Source organism: Mesoplodon bidens (assembly GCF_964165515.1).
Source record: "Mesoplodon bidens genome assembly, chromosome: 1".
Taxonomy (NCBI): domain Eukaryota; kingdom Metazoa; phylum Chordata; class Mammalia; order Artiodactyla; family Ziphiidae; genus Mesoplodon; species Mesoplodon bidens.
In genome coordinates, this window is record NC_138176.1 from 40,559,248 (window position 1) to 40,580,696 (window position 21,449).

The 21,449-nt window shown below is 38.1% G+C and overlaps 1 protein-coding gene across 2 annotated transcripts in view; it reads left to right on the top strand.

The window, feature by feature from the left end:
- Positions 1–21,449, top strand: part of ASAH2 (N-acylsphingosine amidohydrolase 2) — a 98,025-nt gene that overhangs the window by 29,738 nt on the left and 46,838 nt on the right. For both annotated transcript variants that reach the window (XM_081233047.1, XM_081233048.1), the window contains exons 8-10: positions 14,984–15,104; positions 17,105–17,230; positions 19,507–19,593. In XM_081233047.1, coding sequence (XP_081089173.1) covers positions 14,984–15,104; positions 17,105–17,230; positions 19,507–19,593 — 334 coding nt within the window. The remainder of the gene's footprint in view (positions 1–14,983; positions 15,105–17,104; positions 17,231–19,506; positions 19,594–21,449) is intronic.

The following is a 21,449-nucleotide window of genomic DNA, read 5'->3' on the forward strand; positions in this document are numbered from 1 at the left end:
CTCAGGCAACGTTCTCAGCATCCCAGGGCTTAGTTCCTCACCTGTAAAACAGGGCTAATAAAAGGATTATGTGAATGAGGGATCTGGGTGAAGAAGTTTAGCATAGCATCTGACATATGATAGGTTCAGTAAATGCTAGTGGTTATTACTGTATCAAGATCTCATATGGTGCTGGACAATGATCTCTTGGAAATGAGAAAACAATCTGACCAACCAGCAAGTGATTATGGGTTTGAGGTTATTTACCTGTGCTTTTCTGAAAGGATTAAGTCTAATGTAGGACAATGCCAATTAGTGATAAAAGCAGAACGGAGACCACCTAACGGAGGCAGATGAGGCAAAGTTACAGCTTGGCATAGATATTAGCTCCATTTTATATGTAAGAAAACACATGAATTTTGTTTTCTTTGACAAGAAGGCATTTGCATTCATATGTGATTTTGGTTGCTGCAGTTGAACTGACTCAGGAATTGTCTGGGTGGGTAACAGTCTCAGAAATCTTGACCTGTGGACCTCCAAATTGACACAGAAATGTCCTAAGGAAGCGGACAATAGCGCATAGGTTCAAGAGTCAAATGGCTTGTGTTCATTCTGGGCTCTCATTCTTAGTGGCTCTGTGACTTTGGTCAAGTTACTTAACTGCTGTGTCTCAGTTTTCTTACTCTAAAATTGAGGGATAAAATGAGTCCTTAAATGTTGATAATAACTGTTCTTAAAAGTGGTAGGAGTCTGCCGGGGGATTATAAAATATCTAAGTGAAAGTTTCTATGTGAATAAAATTAAGTAAATTGAAAGTAATACGAGGTGAAGAAAAACATTGAAGACTGACCCACAGTTCAGATACTAGGGTTGGTCCTATAACTGGGTAGAGAACAGCATGGTGGTAAGGAGTTTGGGTTTTAGCATTTAGGTTTTAGATATAGGTTTTAGGACTTGAATTCCAGCCCTGGCTCTGCCCCTTACTAACCCTGTGGCCCGGGGAAAGTAATTTATCTACTTGCACCTCAAGTATTTTGTTTGAAAATGGGAATAATGATACCTCAGGGGATTGTTTGAAGATTAAATGAGATAGTGCATATAAAACTCTAGTTCTATGCCTGGCATAAAAAGAGTTTAATAATTTTAGCTAAAAGGTAGGTAGTAGAATAACATTCTACCTCTTCTAAAAATGCCATTATTGGCATCTCAGAGTGCTTGAAATTCTTAGCATTGGTGTTACTTCTTTGGGGTTAAAGTGAGGTCCCTAAAAATTCCCTGATAAAATAACCTTTTTTATGTGGGTTGATATAATAGGACTCATTCTTTGTTCACAGTTAATTCATATACTGATTAGTTGCCACTTAGCATTTAACTCAATAGACTTTCTAAATGTCAGCCATGCAACTGTGTGCTTGGGGTATATTATTATGAATAAAGCATAGTCCCTATCTTAGTTTTATAGGCTAGTTGGATGATCTGCGCAGGAGACAAGAGACAGACAGACAAGTAATCATAACATAATCAGATGGCCATCAGTGCTGTCACCTGGGCATAAATAAATGCTGTGGGAAATTGGAGGTGGTAACACTGAGCTCTACCTGGGAGCATCGTGAAAGGCTTCAAAAAGGAAATGACACTGAACTGGACCTGAAGGAGCCATGGGATTTCTCATGGAGCCACGAAAAAACTGCATTGTGAGGCCAGATTATGGGCTTAGGTCAAGGAGTGGCTGAGAGATGAATCTAGAAAGGTACCCTAGCTCTTGATTTTGGATCACTTTAATGGGGAATTTGGTTAGGAGACAGGATAAGGACATGTATGTACGACTAGTTAGAGAATTCCCAATTTGTTAGGAGAAGAAATTGCCTTTTCCCTTATAGTTTCTATTTAACTCTTGGCTGAATGACGGAGACCATTCATGATTTCCTTTTTTAAAATTTTATTTTATTTTAAAATTTATTTTTAATTTTATTGGATTATAGTTGATTTACAATGTTGTGTTAGTTTCAGGTGTACAGCAAAGTGATTCTGTTGTACATATACATATATTCGTTCTTTTATTTTTTATTTCTTTAACATCTTTATTGGAGTATAGTTGCTTTACAATGGTGTGTTAGTTTCTGCTTTATAACAAAGTGAATCAGTTATACATATACATATATCTCAATATCTCTTCCCTCTTGCCTCTCCCTCCCTCCCACTCTCCCTATCCCACCCCTCTAGGTGGTCACAAAGCACCGAGCTGATCTCCCTGTGCCATGTGGCTGCTTCCCACTAGCCATCTATTTTACATTTGGTAGTGTATATGTCCATGCCACTCTCTCACTTTGATTTAGTTTCTGAATCATTGAAGAATGCCAAGAGGACACCAAAATGCTATTTTTGGGACCAGATTCTCTTTGTTTCCTTGCATATAACTATATAACATATCTGGAAGTCCCAGGGTCAACTGTTAAGGTTATAACAATGCTTTTCCATCTGCTGTGCTTAACAGCCTGCAATAACTTTCTGTTGTTTCTATAGCCGCCGTATATTATCCTTGATGAAATTGCCCCTGCAATTGCCTCTTGTTGCATAGGGATAATTGCTCTTTGAACACATTAAAAATGATCCAAAGCATAAAGTCAAATCTGGGCTGCTAAGTAACTCAGCCACCATATGTAGGTACCTGCTATTAGGCAGGATTCCAAGGTATGAGGCGTTTAGAAGCACAGAACCTTCGATTTGCAGAGCATGAAGATCATCAAAGTTTAAGCTTCAGCTGAGGCCTAGAAAGGTGATGCGACCTGCCCAATGTCACAGCCAAGACTATTCTCTTCACCCTGAAAACCATGTTGAAGTTCATAATTTATTCCTTGCTACTTTCATTGTTGTTTTCATTTCTCCATTCAACAAGTCTCCACCAGGCACCTACTATGTGTCAGGCAGTGCTTTCCAGTCCTTGGAATGATGCATTTCCAGTAAGTGGTCATAAAGTCAGGAGTCAAATACCTGTGTCTATGCTCCTTGAGCAAATCCTTTAAAATCTCTGAGACTCAGTTTCCACATTTCTCAAATGTAGATGTAACATCTCTCCACATAGAGATTATTATGCATTCATTCATTTATTAAATATTGTGGAAGATGTGTGTCATGAACAGAACTAGTACTATACATATACACTGAAAAAAACTGGTGTCCTAGTTGTGGTTCTTATAGAACTTATAGTCTACTGGTGGAGACAGAAGGTAATCATATAGTCATATAAATGCATGTATAATTATAATTGGGTTAACTGCTAAGAAAGGAAGGTATGAAGAGCTATCTTCCTTAAAGAAAGGAAGGTATGAAGAGCTATCTAACTTGACCTGGTCAGGGAGATTGGGAAAGGCTTCCCTGAGGAAGAGACGATGGAACTGAAAACCAAAGGAAGGGTAAGAATTAACTGGCAAAATGGGGGGTAAAAAAGAACATTTAACACAGATGGGAAAACATGTGCAAAAGTCCTGTGGCCTGTTTGAGGTGCTGATAGGTCTGTGTGACTGGAGTGTGAGGACAGTGGGGCAGGGTGTTGTGAATTGAATTCAGAGGTAGAGGTTAGATGCCATGATAAAGATTTGGGTCTTTAAACAAAGGGGAATAGAAAATCACTGAAGTGTTTTCAGCTGGGGTTGGGAGTTGGGGGCTCTTGAAGGGTTAGGTAGAGTAGTGACTTGAGGGATGAAAGAATTCTGTGCATGAAACTATTCCATAATCCATCAAGTCCTCTACAATTGTAAGGCCAACATTTGCCTCAGTTGATCTGTCTATAAGGAAAATATTTCTTTTTGACTGATACTACTGTATGCAAAAACAGTAAATGATTTTTCTCCAGGCATGGAGAATACGTTTGGGATGTTCTGTATTAAAATATAAGCTGTGTGACAGTCACAAAATTCACTTTGGGAGATTCTGGAAGGCACCTCAAAGAAGGAGTCTGTGGAGTGGAGTTCTGGGAGATCCTGATGTAGTAAGATGCTATGGAACGAAGAAATGATGAAGGGAGAAACAAAACAGGTTTCAAATATCTGTACCAAGAGAAAAATCACAGGGGTGGGCAGATAATTTGAATGGCGGCTCTGGGAGTGGCAGCTGGGAACACTGACTCATTTCCTCAAGTGGTGCAGCCGGACAGGCTCTGTCTCACTTCTCTTCCCTTCTCCTATCTTTTCCCGTCTGCCAAGTTTCCTTTCTCAAGTTTGTAGGAGTGGCATGGACCCTCCTTTTTGTTTTTCTCACCTCATTACCCCTTTAGGAGTCAGTATGGCACGGCTCCTATTCGTCAGAGGTGGAAGGAAGATCTGAGCAGGTTTTTGAATGATTTCTCTATTGTCTTCTGTTTTACACATTGCAAATCCTTTTATTTTTACAGAAATGGGTTATCCTTTCAAGCCACATTTTCAGAAGACAACAAGGGGCAGTGATTTGTGCAACCTATTTGAATCATTTATGTACACATTTAGAAAAACCCGATTTATGAAATTAATTCATTTGAATGATACTGACTTATGGAACTCAGTTTGAGGGGTGTGTGTGTGTATAAATCTTCTCTATGATTTCTGACTATGACTTCTTGAATTATAATTTCTAACTGTTTATTCTCTATGGCTCTCTGTTCTCCCCCCTGCATTCTCTTCTCCGTGTACTTAACCCAACGCTGAGAGCAAATGTGGAAACCTCAGTGACTGCCTTTCACCAGCCATTCTTGTTTTTTACATCTTTATTGGAGTATAATTGCTTTACAATGGTGTGTTAGTTCCTGCTTTATAACAAAGTGAATCAGTTATACATATACATATGTCCCCATATCTCTTCCCTTTTGCATCTCCCTCCCTCCCACCCTCCCTATCCCAACCCTTTAGGTGGTCACAAAGCACCGAGCTGATCTCCCTGTGCCATGTGGCTGCTTCCCACTAGCTATCTATTTTACGTTTGGTAGTGTATATATGTCCATGCCACACTCTCGCTTTGTCCCAGCTTACCCTTCCCCCTCCCCATATCCTCAAGTCCATTCTCTAGTAGGTCTGTGTCTTTATTCTTGTCTTACCCCTAGGTTCTTCATGACATTTTTTTTTCTTAAATTCCATATATATGTGTTAGCATACGGTATTTGTCTTTCTCTTTCTGACTTACTTCACTGTCATACAGAGTGAAGTAAGTCAGAAAGAGAAACACCAGCCATTCTTGACCTCTTCTCTTTTCTCCATCTCATCATCATGTCTTTATAAATACCTTCTCCATTAGCCTTTGCTCTGGTTTGTGAAGCCCCGCTCTGTTTCTACATCCTGAATTTCTCTTTCCTATTCTGCCTCTTCTATGTTTTTGTGAAGCTTGATGCTGTCTTCTTGCTCCAACTTTCCTACCAGCTTATTTGTGCTCTCCCTTTTCAGTGAAGTGTAGGCCTTGGTTACATAGTGAGTTTTCATTCTGTGTCAAAGTCCATCCCCATATAAAGTGAAGATGCTTAATAAGGGCTTTCTGATGACGAGGGTGATGAGAGTTGACTGATACTAGAGATTAATCATACTTGTTAACTTAAATTGTCCCAAGTTTAGAAACCAAAGCTGTAAAAGCCAGCTGTCATAACTGGCAGAAGACATTGGACTTACTTTCCAAAGTCAACCATGGTTAATATTCAGGAACATTTTCTTCTGCCCATTTTCCTATGTGGAATGTATGATAAGAAATAAACATGACTAAAAGGTCATTCTTTCAAGGTAGATGCTCTCTTAGTTTCATATACTATGGGTACTACAAGCCTTAAAATACTATAAAAAATATTAACAATGTTATCTCCATGTATCTCAAGTGTTTTTTTATTTGTTTTTGTAGTGATTCTCTTTATACCTAATAATAATTTTTTTCTCTCAAAAATCTATGTATTTTCAGTTAATATAGCTAACTCAGCTCTCTGTAGGTTAGAATATGCCGTGTATATTTTTTCTATCATTTTCTTTCAACTTTTATTTGTTCTTACATTTTAGAGGTGTCTGTTATGAATATCATATAGCTTTATTTCTTTGTTTTTTACTCGGATAATCTTCATCTTTTAATGAGTGAATTTAGTTTATTTTTATGAATTATGATTATTATATATCTGGACTTGTCTATATCTCTTCACTTTCCTATTTATCTCACTTTTTCAGTGCTTTTTATTCTTTTTGGGATTGATAGACTAAAAAAAATCTTTAAATGGAAAATTATAGTTTCCAAAGATGTGGCAACAATAGCTCTTATCTTATGTATTCTATACAAACGGACCTTGCCAGTCCCCTTCAAGAGTGGAGATTTTTCCAGCCCTTGAAACTTGGCCAGCCCCAGGACCACTTTGATCAAAAAGATGAGAGAAGTGACACTATGCCTGGGCTGGCAAAGTTGTTTTTTAATAGACTTTAATCTTTAGAGCAGTTTTAGATTCACAGCAAAATTAAAGTACAGAGATTTCCCATATACACCTGCCCCCAAACATGCACAGCCTCCCTCATTATTAACACCTCCCACCAGAGTGGTACATTTGTTACCATCCATGAACCTATGTTGACAGGTCATTTTCTCCCAGAGTCCATAATTTACATTAGAGTTCACTCTTGGTGTTGTACAGTGGTTTTTAAAAAATCTTCCTTTTGTTCATGTATTTCCTAAAATTTCTAAGGTGAACAAAAATAAAAATTTAAAATCATCTGGTAATCCTGGGCCTCAATAACTTCTAATATTTTGTTATATAGCCTTTCAGACCTTTACCTAATCATGTTTATTTTTCTTTATTTTTTGAAAATGACACTTTATTGTATATACATTTTGGCAACTTTTTCATTTAGAATTACCTTATGAATATCTTTCAGTGCTATGTAGTATTTTTTGTTTTTATTTTATTATTTTTTAACATCTTTATTGGAGTATAATTGCTTTACAATGGTGTGTTAGTTTCTGCTTTATAAAAAAGTGAATCAGCTATACATATACACATATCCCCATATCTCGTCCATCTTGCATCTCCCTCCCTATCCCACCCCTCTAGGTGGTCACAAAGCACCGAGCTGATCTCCCTGTGCTATGCAGCTGCTTCCCACTAGCTATCTATTTTACATTTGGTAGTATATATAAGTCCATACCACTCACTGACTTCGTCCCAGCTTACCCTTCCCCCTCCCTGTGTCCTCAAGTCCTTTCTCTATGTCTGTGTCTTTATTCCTGTCCCACCCCTACCTAGGTTCTTCAGAACAATTTTTTTTTTAGATTCCATATATATGTGTTAGCATATGGTATTTGTTTTTCTTTTTCTGACTTAATTCATTCTGTATGACAGACTCTAGGTCCATCCACCTCACTACAAATAACTCAATTTCATTTCTTTTTATGGCTGAGTATAGACGTTTCTCCAAAGAAGATATACAGGTTGCCAAAAAACACATGAAAGAATGCTCAACATCATTAATCATTAGGGAAATGCAAATCAAAACTACAATGAGGTATCACCTCACACTGGTCAGAATGGCCATCATCAAAAAATCTACAAACAATAAATGCTGGAGAGGCTGTGGAGAAGAGGGAACCCTCTTGCACTGTTGGTGGGAATGTAAATTGATACAGCCACTATGGAGAAGAGTATGGAGGTTCCTTAAAAAACTGAAAACAGAACTACTATATGACCCAGCAATCCCACTACTGTGCATATACCCTGAGAAAACTATAATTCAAAGAGTCATGTACCAAAATGTTCATTGCAGCTCTATTTACAATAGCCAGGACATGGAAGCAACCTAAGTGTCCACTGACAGATGAATGGATAAAGAAGATGTGGCACATATATACAGGGGAATATTACTCAGCCATTAAAAGAAATGTAGTATTTTTTAAATCACCATTTTAAAATTGTTGTATAGTGTTCCATTATATGTATGATAATGTACCAAACAAATCACCAATCATTTGACATTTCAGTTTATAGCTTTTTTCTATCATAAATTACACTGTGATAAGCCTTCATGAACAGATATCTTGTATATATTGCCAATGATTTCCCTAAGCTAAATTCCTAGAAGTGGGGTTGCTGAGCCAACAGAGGAATATTAATTATTACAGCTTTTCTCATAATTTGCCAAATGGTCCTCTGGAAAACTTGCTGGTTTGCACTGCTTCTACCCAAGCATGAATGGAGCATTGTTTCCTTGCTCTTGCCAATTTTGGTATTAAAATGCTTTACCAATGTTGTTAAGTAATAGACACAAAAAAGCCAAATCATTCTTGTTTTCCTTTCAATTTCTTCAGTTCCTGGGTAGTTAGGCTGAATTAAAAAAATATATTCTTATTGGCTACTTCTTGTTTTACTTTTGTTGATTGCTTAATCTTACTATTTGGGATGCAAGAATTTTGATTGCAGTAACTTAATGAACTTAATGGAATCCACCCAAACCAGATATCTCTCCAGTAACATTGAGAGGGTATTTTTGTTTTTTTTTCATCCAGGACTTTAGTAGATAACAAAATGAGTAGTTGAGAATGGACATCTCTTCTCTTGAGCAGAGATGGTAGAAAGATTCTCCAGGATGCTGGCCACCAAGTTTACCTGTAACTTTAGAAGGGGTCCTCTGGCTACAGCTCATTGTCCCTCTTTAGTCTGAGCAGTCTGGTCTGGAGTCATTGCTTCTGCTTGTTTCAAATTCAGGTTGCCCTTTGGATAGAATTCCGGGCCTAATAACCCTTACAATATAACACGATGAAACACCCTTTGCTTTCCTTTTCCCAATAGTCTGTAGTGGGGTGAGGCCAGGAGGATGGTAAGGCAGGTGAAAAAGTGGTGTGTTAATTCGGTGTGTGTTAAGAGGTGTTCGTTCATTAATTCTAGGGGATGCAATAGACCATGAAATTCCAGTGGCTTAACACATTAAAGATTTTAGTGTGCACATTTCCCACTCATGCAAAGTCTAATCAAAATTGGGTCGTCCTTCTTCACATATGTTTTTGGTCAGGTTCATTTGCCCCACCCTGCCAGAGGGACTGGGAAAGAGAGGACACGTTGGTATTTTGTAAGCCCTCAAGTCTCTGCCACAAGAGGGCAGCGTTTCCTCATTTAATTATTTAAAGCTCATATTATATGGGGTGAATATATGTGTGTTGAATACACACATGCACACACATCATATATTTTAATATTGTGTTTACCTTATGTAACACACATATACACAGGGCTTTGGATATCTTTTTCCCTTATAGTCATCATCACCACCAGCTGCAGCCGAATCAAAATCAGCATCAACATCATCATAGTGATGATTTATTCCATTCTTAGCACAAACCAGTCTTTGTGCTAAGCACTTCAGATGTTTTTGTTCCTTTAATTGTCAAATGCCGTGAGGTAGATAATACTATTATCATTATGTTACAGATATGAATACTGAGTTTCAAATAGGTTAAGTAACTTGTGTCTGATTCCAGAGCTCTTAGCCACTAAGACATATGGCCTCTACATTAGTTTCTTAGGGTTTCCATAACAAAGCACTACAGAGTGGCTGGCTTAAAACAGCAGAAATTTAATCTCTCACAGGTCAAGAGGCCAGAAGTCTGAAATCAGGGTGTTGGCAGGCTTGGTTCCTTCTGGATGCTCTGAAGGAAAATCAGTTCCATGCCTTCCTCTTAGATTCTGGTGGCTGCCAGCAATCCTTGGCTTGTAGATACATCACTCTGATCTCTGTCTTCATTTTCACATTGCCTACATCTCTATCTCTGGGTGTCTCTCTGTCCCTTTCCTCTTGTTATGAGGACACTAGTCACTGGATTTTAGACCCAACCTAAGCCAGTATCATTTCACTTGATCTTTATCTTGTTTACACTCTAAAGACTATGTCTAGGGCTTCCCTGGTGGCGCAGTGATTGAGAATCTGCCTGCTAATGCAGGGGACAGGGGTTCGAGCCCTGGTCTGGGAGGATCTCACATGTTGTGGAGCAAGTAGGCCCATGAGCCACAACTACTGAGCCTGCGTGTATGGAACCTGTGCTCTGCAATAAGAGAGGCCACAATAGTGAGAGGCCCGTGCACCGCGATGAAGAGTGGCCCCCGCTTGCCACAAATAGAGAAAGCACTCGCACAGAAACGAAGACCCAACATAGCAAAAATAAATTAATTAATAAACTCCTACCCCCAACATCTTCTTTAAAAAAAAAAAAAAGACTATGTCTAAATAAGGTCCCATTCTGAGGTTCTGGTAGATGTGAATTTTGGAGGGGAAACTATTGAATCCACTACAGCATCTTCTATTGTATTTGTCCAAAGGGCTCCCATGTTATTACACATCTTCATGAACACTACCTTTGAATGGAGGTACAATATTCTCTTCCTCTATTGGTGGGCACTTAGGTTGGAGATAGCCACACCTAGCACATAGGACTTGGTGCACAGCACACAAAGGCACTCCCTTCTCTGGGCTGACTAAGGTGCTTTGCTCGGGGAGCTGAGAGGCGGCTGGATTTCAGCCTCCACTTACCCCTTTGCCAGTCACCTTTTTGCAGAGCATGACCTCCATATAAACAGGGCGGCTCAGGTCTGAGAGAATGGAACCTGGGACGGGTTGTTACTGTTTTAGAATATTTAAGAAGCTCAATTCTGCATTTGGCTTTTCTGCTTCAGAATAGGAAGTACACAATGTCTGAATTGAAAGAGACACTAGAAAATGTCTCAGTTACATAGGAGAGAATAATTATACTATTCTGTATTAATTTGCTGTTTATTGAGTCACAAAGCATAGTTGAAATCTATTTTTCAGTCTTAGGAAACAGGGATCTAGCAATTTTAACTAACTTTGCTCCTTATAATGATAAGATCTCAAATCTCTTCACTTTCCTCAGCACCTTGATTGCATCATGCTGACTCAAGTAGAGCCCTGCCCTAGCTGTGACCTAATCATTATTTTAAAAAGTTTATTATCAAAGACACAGTCATCCTTTTATGTCTATATTCTAACTTCTTTTGAAACTACCTAAACCTTTCTTCCTCTCTCTTGAACTTTGCTTTGATGAATACTTTTTGACCAGATATAATAAACTGTAAGTAAGCATTCTTAAATTAAAACGACCACTTTTCTGCCTATCTTTATAAATATTCACCTCTTATCAAAGTACTTTGGTTGCTGTGACAAGCCTGATATTTTTATAGCATATAGTTTAAAGGGCAGAGAAGGAAAAACAATATCGTCTTATTCTGAAATGCAAATAACTTTTTTGAATACATTTTTTTCAGTTTTGTAAAGAAAAAAATTCAATTAATTTTCTCTGGCCTAAAATAAATGAAAATAAATAAATAAGAATTCAAGCCTATAGTCTAATTATAGACCAAAATTCTTAGCATTTGCTTTCTCCCAGATATTATTGTGGTTCCTTGATGGTAGAGAACACACCTGATTCCGCTCTATGTTCCTTGGGGTTTAACATAAGGCCAGCCACACACTTGGTTACTAATACATTCATATTGATTGAATGAATGGAGCAACCTCCATCTCTCCTCGCCTTCATCCATGCTGCTCTGGTCATGCTGATTATCCAGTCTCTGAACACACTGCACTCCTTCCCATCTCCATACTTTTGCTACGAATGTCTTTTCTCCAGTCATCCCCTTGCCAAGTTCCTAGTCATCGTTTTTGTTTTTTTTTAAATAGATCTTTATTGGAGTATAATTGTTTCACAATACTGCGTTAGCTTCTGTTGTACAACTAAGTGAAACAGCCATATGTATACATATATCCCCATGTCCCCTCCCTCTTGACTTACTCATCTTTTAAGACCCAGCTCAAATGTCACATCGTCTGTGAAGCATTTTTCAAGGGTGAGATTATGCCTCGTGCATCTCTGTGTCCCCAGTGTCTGGCACAGAGTGAGAGTTAACTAAATGTATATTGAATGAGCGATTGAATGAACAGAAGGGACAGAGCCTGCATCGCATAGCAGATAAGAACATGGGCTTATGGCCTGACAAACCTGGATTCATAGTCCTGCTTCTTGACTTACAACTCTGTGACCTTGGTCATGTTACTTCATCAGTCTGAGCCTTTGTTTCCTTGGTTTGAAATGAGGATAAGGAAAGCATCTGACTCAAATGGTTCTTGTGAGAATAAAATGAGAACGTATATATAAAGTTTTTCACCCAATAAGTACTAAATGATAGTCTAACATTGATAGAATTGTTCTGTGGGTTTCCTTTGATTGCACTGGAGAGGTTGCATCTGGCTGACCTCAGTGTGATCATGTTGGAAATATTTTGGTTGGAGAGCCTTGGAACTCTCATGGCCACCACCTCATTTTCCTTCCAAACTAAATGGAATAAAACTACAAAAAAGCAGATTTCAACTGACTGGAAAATACTAGTTGACTAGAATATCCCTTGGCACTTGAGTCTTAGGAGAAAGAGAAAAACCACAAAAAAGAAATGAATATAAGGGTTTTTAGACATACAGAAACCTTGCAAGTAACTTCTAGGGAATGGCCTTAGAACTGCCTTCAATCCAAACTTCTGTACCTTTGCATAGTGGCAAATACACACCTTGGGGGCTGAATGCAGCCTATAGACTGGTGATTTGGTCTAACACTATTAAAAAAAAAATTGAAATGGATGAAGGCAGTCAAAAAGTACTACAAACTTCCACTTATAAGTACTAGGGATATAATGTACAACATGAAAAATGTAATCAGTACTGCTACATATTATATATGAAAGCTCTTGAGTAAATCTTAAGAGTTCTTATCACAAAATTTTTTTCTTTAATTTTGTATCTGTATGAGATGATGGATGTTCACTAAACGTATTGTGATAATCATTTCATGATGTACAGAAGTCAAATCACGCTGTACACCGTAAACTTACACAGTGCTGTACGTCAGTTATCTCAATGAAATTGGAAGGAAAAAGTTTTCAATGGATGTCAGCATAACAAAAAACAATTATGGAAAATTTCAAATATATGCCAGTTTAGAGTGATTAGTCTAATGAATCTCCATGGAACAATTATCCAGCTTCAATAATTAGCAATCCTCTGCCATTCTGTTTCATCCCTCCTTTCCTTTTTGTTTGTTTGTTTTGCTAGAGTATTTAAAAGCAAAAATACCACATATCATTTTATTCATGAATATTTCAGTGTGTATCTCTACCAGATAAAAACTTAGACAAATATAACTACAGTCCATTATCGCAATCAATAAAATTAAAAATAATTTCTTAATATGATCTAAAACCTAGTCTGTGTTCAGTTTTCCCTGATTGTATCAACAGTCTTTTCCCAGTTGTTTTGAGCCAGAATCCAAACACAGTCCACAAACTACATTTGTTGGCTTTGTGTCTTAAGTCTCTTAACTTGTGACCATTCTTCTCCTTGGTTTCCATGCCATTTACTTCTTTATTTTATTTTTATTTTTATTTTTTTTTTGCGGTACGTGGGCCTCTCACTGTTGTGGTCTCTCCCGTTGCGGAGCACAGGCTCCGGACGCGCAGGCTCAGCGGCCATGGCTCACGGGCCCAGCCGCTCCACGGCATGTGGGATCTTCCCAGACCGGGGCACGAACCCATGTCCCCTGCATCAGCAGGCGGACTCTCAACCACTGCGCCACCAGGGAAGCCCATGCCATTTACTTCTTTAAATAGAATTTTTAAATTGATACATTTTCCCCAAACCATGGATTTGTGGAAGATCTGGCAGCACCGGTTTATGCTCCCATCAGGCAGCATTTGGCCACATCCCAGTAGAGGCTGTGGTCCTTAGACTATGCAAGTGCCTCCCCAATTCACAGTCCCTATTGTACCAACCAGCTTAACTCCTATGTTGCCTACCCAACCCCTGTGGGTGTTGTGCTGGCCACTTCTGACCTACATATACATTTGTTGGGTAACGAGAACTGAATACTGAATGATGACTTGAAGCCCCAAAACATCCCTAGTCATTAAGTCAATGTTCAGTTTTGTGTACCATATTACTTAGGTAGAAATGTTTTAAAAGCTTTCAGCGAAGAAAAATCAACAAAAGATTTTTAAAAATCCTAAATTAGCTTGAAAATTTATTGATTAGCATCTCTCTTTTCTTGAGTATTCTTGCAAATCTGCTTTACAGCCTTCTATCCTGTAAACACCCTTTTCACCTGTGTCGAGGTTTGATCCTACAAAGGCCACCAAACAAGGTGTCACGAGACCCAAACTTTAGCCTTGGTCCTCTATGACAAGTAGGCTTCCATATTGCTTCTCCGAGACACCTTGTGGGGCGCAGGTAATACCAGCCTCTTTTTCAGGGTTGTTGTGAAATTCAAATGAGGTAACATGTGAAATTAACTTGTGAACTCTATAGCTCTACACTCAAACAAGGTATTACTCTGCATAAGGATATACTGAATTATGCATAACATCCTCTTTCACACCCCTGTGCATTTACTCTGCTGTTCTTTCTCTCTGGAATGCGTTTAAGAATTAATTGTTAGTCATCTGTGGTCCTCAAACACTTTATGCCTCCTTATTTATAATATTTGTCACACTGTATCAAAGCCATTTGTTTACATCTTTGTCTTCTGCAAGATTCTAGAGTAAATTGCAATTTATTCAGCGCTCGGCACACAGCTGACTCTCAGTAAATGTCTACTGAATTGGATAGGATTGATTTGAATAATTATTATGTGTGTACCTGTCTTGAAGGATAAAGTCTATGTTGATACAATTCTTTAGGTATATCACCTGGTAACTAACCAGTATTGGCTCTTGTTAAAAGCTTATGATGAAGATGACAATGATGAAATATTTTTAATTTAAGTAAGTGGTCAGACTTCTTGAGTATATTATTAGTAATTTAAGTTTCATTAACAATGAAAGAACCTAAATGTTTTGATAGAATGCCTATCATCAAAAGAATTTTTTTTTTTTTTTTTTTTTTACAGCTGGAGAAAACTTAAGCTCCCAGTCATCATTTTTCACCCCAGTTATCTGGTTCTCTTCATTAACCTAGGGCTTCCTGTTCTTTTACAGCTGGTTTGCCATCCACCCAGTCAGCATGAACAATAGCAATCATCTTGTAAATAGTGACAATGTGGGCTATGCTTCTTACCTTTTTGAGCAAGAGAAGAACAAAGGATATCTACCTGGAGAGGTGAGAATTTATGTCATGGAAAGCTTCATCCTACTTCATTGAGTATCATCATTCATTCAATGTTCAGAATAGCTGATTCAAATCTTCAGAGGAAAGTGTCATCATGGATGCCACATACTGACATGCTTGGATAGAAAGAATTCTCCATCCTCCCTAAGAAAAATTTTAAATGACTGTTAGCTTTGTGTCAAATACTACTGATGTGATGACTTCATAAAGTTACAATTAGTTGGATAAGGAAGGGCAAATTAATATATAATAATTTTTGCCATATATAATTTTGGATTAACTTGGAAATACGATAAACTGTGTTGTGTTTATATCTCTTGTTTTCAGAGATATAACATTATTAAGCACCTTCTTAATGGTATAGGAATCTGAATGAGGACAGGGAATGAGTTTTTTTTTGTGGTCCAGACTTCCTTCTTAATTTCCTTTCAAGGAATTTCTACTTTCCTGCAATATGGCCTAAGTCAGAGACAACCCTAATCCATTAAAGCTGTCTTTGTAACTTTGAAATGCAGTGAGTGATGGGATCAGAGTTGGGGGTGTCCAGGAACCCAGTCCATGTACTCCAGGAAACTCATCAGCTTTGTGTAAATTACCGACTGCAGATATTTGGTGAGGAAGGACCCTGCTCTGCTTGACCCCAGCATCTAACCCCTAATTGCAGAAGAATATATGATGGGATGAGAACCCCAGGCCCTTGCCTAGAATAAGTGTTCTGTTACAAAGATATTGTGTTGGCCAAAAAGTTCGTTCAGGTTTTTCTGTGCGATGTTATGGGAATATTAGCCCATGAACATCTGATCTGATTTTTTAGTTCCTTTGTTGACAAATCTCTATTTTTTTTTTCATTTTAGCCTGTGTTTTAGGGAAAAGAAAGGAGTTTCCCATTATCTTTTTAGTGTAAAAAAAGACACATAATCTCCTATAGTTGATTATCTCTTTCCCTAAGAAAATTTAAGAATTTAAGGTAGAATGGTAGTCCAGTTGGTTGAGGTTAAGGTCTTGCCCTACTCTAAAAGGTTTTGTGTTGTTATTTCAGGTTTAAGAGATAGAGAAAATATGCACAGAGGGCACGTCTGGGTGGTGGAGGCTATATTTAGGTTCAGTTGTACAACAGAAAAATCCAGATTGGCTCTTCACTTTTTAAGCCAATAGGCTATTTATTTTTAAAGGGAAAATGGATATCTGAGCTCCAGGTACAACACCAGACACTAGACTGATTGGTCAGCATTTTATAACTCGTTGCACACTGTATTTCTTGTCAAAATGTTGCTGTTTGAGACACAAATTTGAAACTCTCCTACTTGAAATAGCTTTATTGATAACTGGAATATCACGAGTAATAACACGTATGCTGAGAGCAATGTGAGCCTTTTCAGAAATAAAAAATTCTCTCAGAATATTGTACATCCTCCTTTTGTCATATGCAAATGATTTTGAATAGTTCACCAGAGTGGGTTGAATGTTTGCCTTTTTAATGAACTCATTGTGGTAAATAAGAAAGAATAGGCCTTTCTCACCTTCGGAGATGGCCCACACTCTGTCTGTGGAGTGTGTTTCTCTCTAAATAAATCCACTTCTTACCTATCACTTTGTCTCTCACTGAATTCTTTCTGCGATGAGACATCAAGAACCTGAGCTTCATTAAGTCCTGAAACCAGTTGTTCTACAGCAACTGAGACCCCCACTCAGGTGGAGGATGGCGACTACCTGCTGAGCACAAGCACTAGACCCCAGACTGTTTGGAACCAGAAAGTTGATCATTAAGATTCCTAAAACACCACACTGTTACTTCACAACATATCCATGAGAAGAAAGTCATGAATCCTGCAGCCTTCACCCACAAATATTGCCTTTAAAAATGCTCCCCTGAAAGCCATTGGGGAGTGTGGGTCTTTTGAGCATGAGCTGCCTGTTCTCCTTTCTTGGCCCTGAAATTAAAAAAAAAAAAAAAGAAAGAATAAACGGCAACTGGATGTTTCTTTTGGCAGGGACCGTATGTAGCAGCTTTTGCTTCATCGAACCTGGGAGATGTGTCCTCCAATATTCTTGGCCCGCATTGCATCAACACGGGAGAGTCTTGTGAGAATGCCAATAGCACTTGTCCCATTGGTGGGGTAGGTAATGATAACATGAAATCTGTTTTTGCATCTCAAGTACATTTTATGTTTAACTATTCAACATTCATGTACAATTATGTTCTCCTCAAGTATACTCTGGCCTACTTACTGCTAGCACCCACTAAATTTTGATTGGGTAAAATTGTAGTTTTCCATTTGATTGTTAAATTTTTTGAATGGGAAGACAATTTAGTACATGTCAGAGATTAAATATCCTTCCCCAAAATTGGACAGCCTGAAACATTTTTCCTTGGCATTTCTGAAGTCACAATTTAGTACAAAAACTGCCTGCCTGAGACATTTCTCAGTGATTATAAAGTCTATAGGGTTTTCTAAAAATACAAGGTCAAAATTATTTTTCCTTTCTTATATATTACAAACAAACAAAACAATCTTGGTGTAAAAACTCAAACCACATGGGAAGCATAAAGAGCAGTAAAAAGTGAAAGTCCCTGTTCACCTCCTTCCCCTCTACCCTCTCCCTTTCCCCGAAGTTACCACTCTCACACCTCTTCATATGTCTATGTGTTCATGAACAACATTCTATAACTTATTGATTTTTTTATTGATATAGGATTTGAGTTTTCTACCTAATTTGTCTTAAAAAAATCTCTTTATGACTATATACAATTCTATGTGATAAGTTTTAAAGGTAGCAAGTAAGGCTGTCCTCCCATCTTCATCTAGATTTTTGCAACTTTGACATGAGCAGCAGATTCTAGCTTCTGCGTTCTTATTCTTTGTGTTTATAGAGTATTTCACCTGCCATATTGCTTTTATTAAACACTATTTCTGGGCTATTTATTTTATCTCAGTCAACCCCACTCAATGAGAAATATAGTTTTAACAATTATACTTTTCCATTGTATATTACTATTTTTATATAGAAAGTCTTCATACACCAGAAACTAACATAACACTGTAAATCAACTATACTTCAATGAAAAAAAGTCTTTGTTACTGTTCACTTCCAAAATTTTTACACATCATTAATTCACATTAGATTTGAGGATTACTTGTTAAATTCCAAAATTCCAAAATGAGTTTGTTCTTTTTATTCAAAGCACCTCTAATATACTCTACACATTGCTCAAATACTCTCAATCACATTTCTACCCACAGTGCATGAGTGACACTTTCCCCAAACTCTCTCCTGCAGCAGGTTTGTCAATCTTTCAATTTTTTCCAGCACAAATGTGAGGAGTTCTCTCTTTGTAGTTTAAATTTATATTCAATTATTCATTAAGATTGAACCTATTATAACGTTGAATGGCCATTTACATTTACATTTTGTGTGTGTGTGTGAATTACCTATTTCATCTGTATCCATGGTGTTATCCATTAGGATGCTTTTTTTTTTTTTTGCTTTTATTTTTCTCCAGCTTTATTGGGATATGTTGACATCCAACACTGTCTAAGTTTAAGGTATACAATGTGATGATTTTTACTACAAATAAGAGAATACCCAACTCAATATGAATGAATCAAAATGTATTAATAAGGGTATTTTTTTCTTGCTGACTTTTTAAAGCTCCTAATATATTAAAGTCTTAGTTTGTCATAAACTGTGCAAACTCATCCCTCAACACCCCATTTATCAGTTATCTTTCAGTCTTACTTATGTTTTTCCTCCCGATATGGATGTTTAAAATGTTTAAACTGTCAAACTGTGTTCCATATAATTTTTAGAAGGGCCTTTCACATCGTTAGACTTTAGAATATATTCATCCATATTTTCTTTTAATACATTTTGGGTGCCATTTATAATATTTAAGTATCCGATCATTCGCAAATTTTCCTGGCTTAAGAAGTAAAATATAGAGCCAGATGTATTTACTGATTTTTTTCCAGAGGGTCAGCTAGTTGTTCCAATATAATTTTAACTGAGTTTCAATTGAAGGCAATCATGAGCAAGTGCCATAGGCAGGAACAAGCAAAGAGAAAGATGTGCAGAAAATGGAAAGTCCTGGCTTTAGGTAATAGCTCAGATATTAGCTACCTGTATAATCTTCAGTAAATCTAACCCACCTGAGCCTCAGTTTCCTTATTTTTAAAAGCAAGTTTCTAGAATAGATGTTTTCTAGCAAGATTCATTGCTCTAATTCCGTGAATGATTTTGCTTCTCATAATCTGTAAATTAAGAGAACACCTGAAAAGAAATGCTGGAATGTGGCTTAAAAAAAATCTATTTGCTTAGATTCACTTGTCATTTTCCATTCCTTAAAAGAATCGCTTATTTCACTAAGAACACATCTTGTGTCATTTTGTTCCAGCCTAGCATGTGCATTGCTATGGGACCTGGGCAGGATATGCTTGACAGCACACAAATCATAGGACGGATAATATATGAGAAAGCAAAGGTAAGCTGTGGGCCCGCTTCTTTCATCTTCATTCAAAACTATGCTTTAAAATCCACTGACATTGTTCATCAGGAAGTCTGTAATTATAAGGAAGACAGCAGGAGCCTAAGCTGCACCAAGGAGTCTGGAAGACTGAATGCTGTTTATTGTCAACCAGGAAGGTTGTTTTCACAAACCACATAGGAACCTCTCTCTGACTGCTTGTGTCTGGCTTCTTACGGGAAGTACATTTAAAAGCAAGTAATCAGGAAACATTCTCTTTCAGCCAGAATGCTTGCTTCAGGCGGTGGATGATAGATTGTAAAGTTTTCAATTCATGTGGTTTGACCAGATATAACCAGACTGACCCAAATTCTCAGAAGTCTCTCAGGCCTTGGCCTGCCAAGTCACCTGACCATTTCTTTCTTTAAAAAAATTTTTTTAATTAATTAATTTTTATCTGCTTTAGGTCTATGTTGCTGCGCGCAGGCTTTGTTTAGTTGCAGCGATCGGGGGCTACTCTTCGTTGCGTTGCGTGGGGTTCTCACTGCGGTGGCTTCTCTTGTGGAGCACAGACTCTAGGCGCGCAGGCTTCAGTAGTTATGGCACACGGGCTCAGTAGTTGTGGCTCGCGGGCTCAGTAGTTGTGGCTCGCGGGCTCTAGAGTGCAGGCTCAGTAGTTGTGGAGCATGGGCTTAGTTGCTCCATGGCATGTGGGATCTTCCCGGACCAGGGCTCGAACTCGTGTCCCATGCATTGGCAGGCGGATTCTTAACCACTGTACCACCAGGGAAGCCCTACCATTTCTTAACTTTTCCTTTGGTGACAAGATAAAGCTGAGTGGCACCACTGCCAATTCTTGCAATTTGGATTCAAATTAGTTCCTGGTCTTTTTTGATATGGAAAGATCATCCATCTTACATTTTCTTTTTAAAAGATTTTTTGATGAAGAGAGAATCTGGTCTCCAGTGAGCTTACTACAAGTTACTCTACCCTCCTTCCTCTTCTAAATTTTATCTTCCATTTTGCTTACATATTTTGTATCAGCTCCTATGGAGACATTTCTGATGGAAAAGACAAAAGATAGCTTTGAGCCGAGCCATCTCTGACAAAGATAGTTAAATCTCTTCCTTTTTATAGCTTACCCCTACCTTTAGTGAGCATGGGCTTGAGAGAGGGTGTTTGTGTAAATATTTTGTCTCAAGGGTTCTAAAATATTTCAGGAGCAATTAAGGAAGAACAAAAACACCTTAAAGACATCAGACACCAGCCAACCTAATAGCTGCAGTTTCTTTTTAATTACTGTGGTATTATCAGTGGATTGTTCTAAATTAACAGATTCTATTTAGGGTGTGCACCCCTGACACAATTTGGCATCAGAAATTTTGTTACCATTCTGAGCCCAGTCGACATAGAGGTTTGTCCCACATTCTGGATTCTCTTCGCAGGAAGGCACAACTACCCTCTTAATGAGGAGACACAGGCTGCAGCTAGTGTTACTGACAACTTGAGCATTCCCATGTGGCTGTGGAAACTGACATGGCAATAGAGTAGAAATGAGTTAGGTGTCAGGCAAAGGCATTGGTACTGAAGCAGGGTTTGCCTCTACTGTATGATACAGATCAGTACAAACAAACCTTCCTAAATATATTTTGACTCACATTGCCCATAAGGTTAAAAAAGCATCAATTGACCATACTGGAAAAAAAAAAGAACATCCAAAGGTGAACAGTGGGTGGGGGAACAGATGCAGATGAAGTGGGTCCTGAAGACTTTCAAGCCCCCCTTTGGCACCAGCCCTTCCAGAGGACTCAAGGGCTGTGAGAGGGAAAACTCCGTGAGAATCCCCATGGATGCACTCTTGTTCTGGCAAAGAA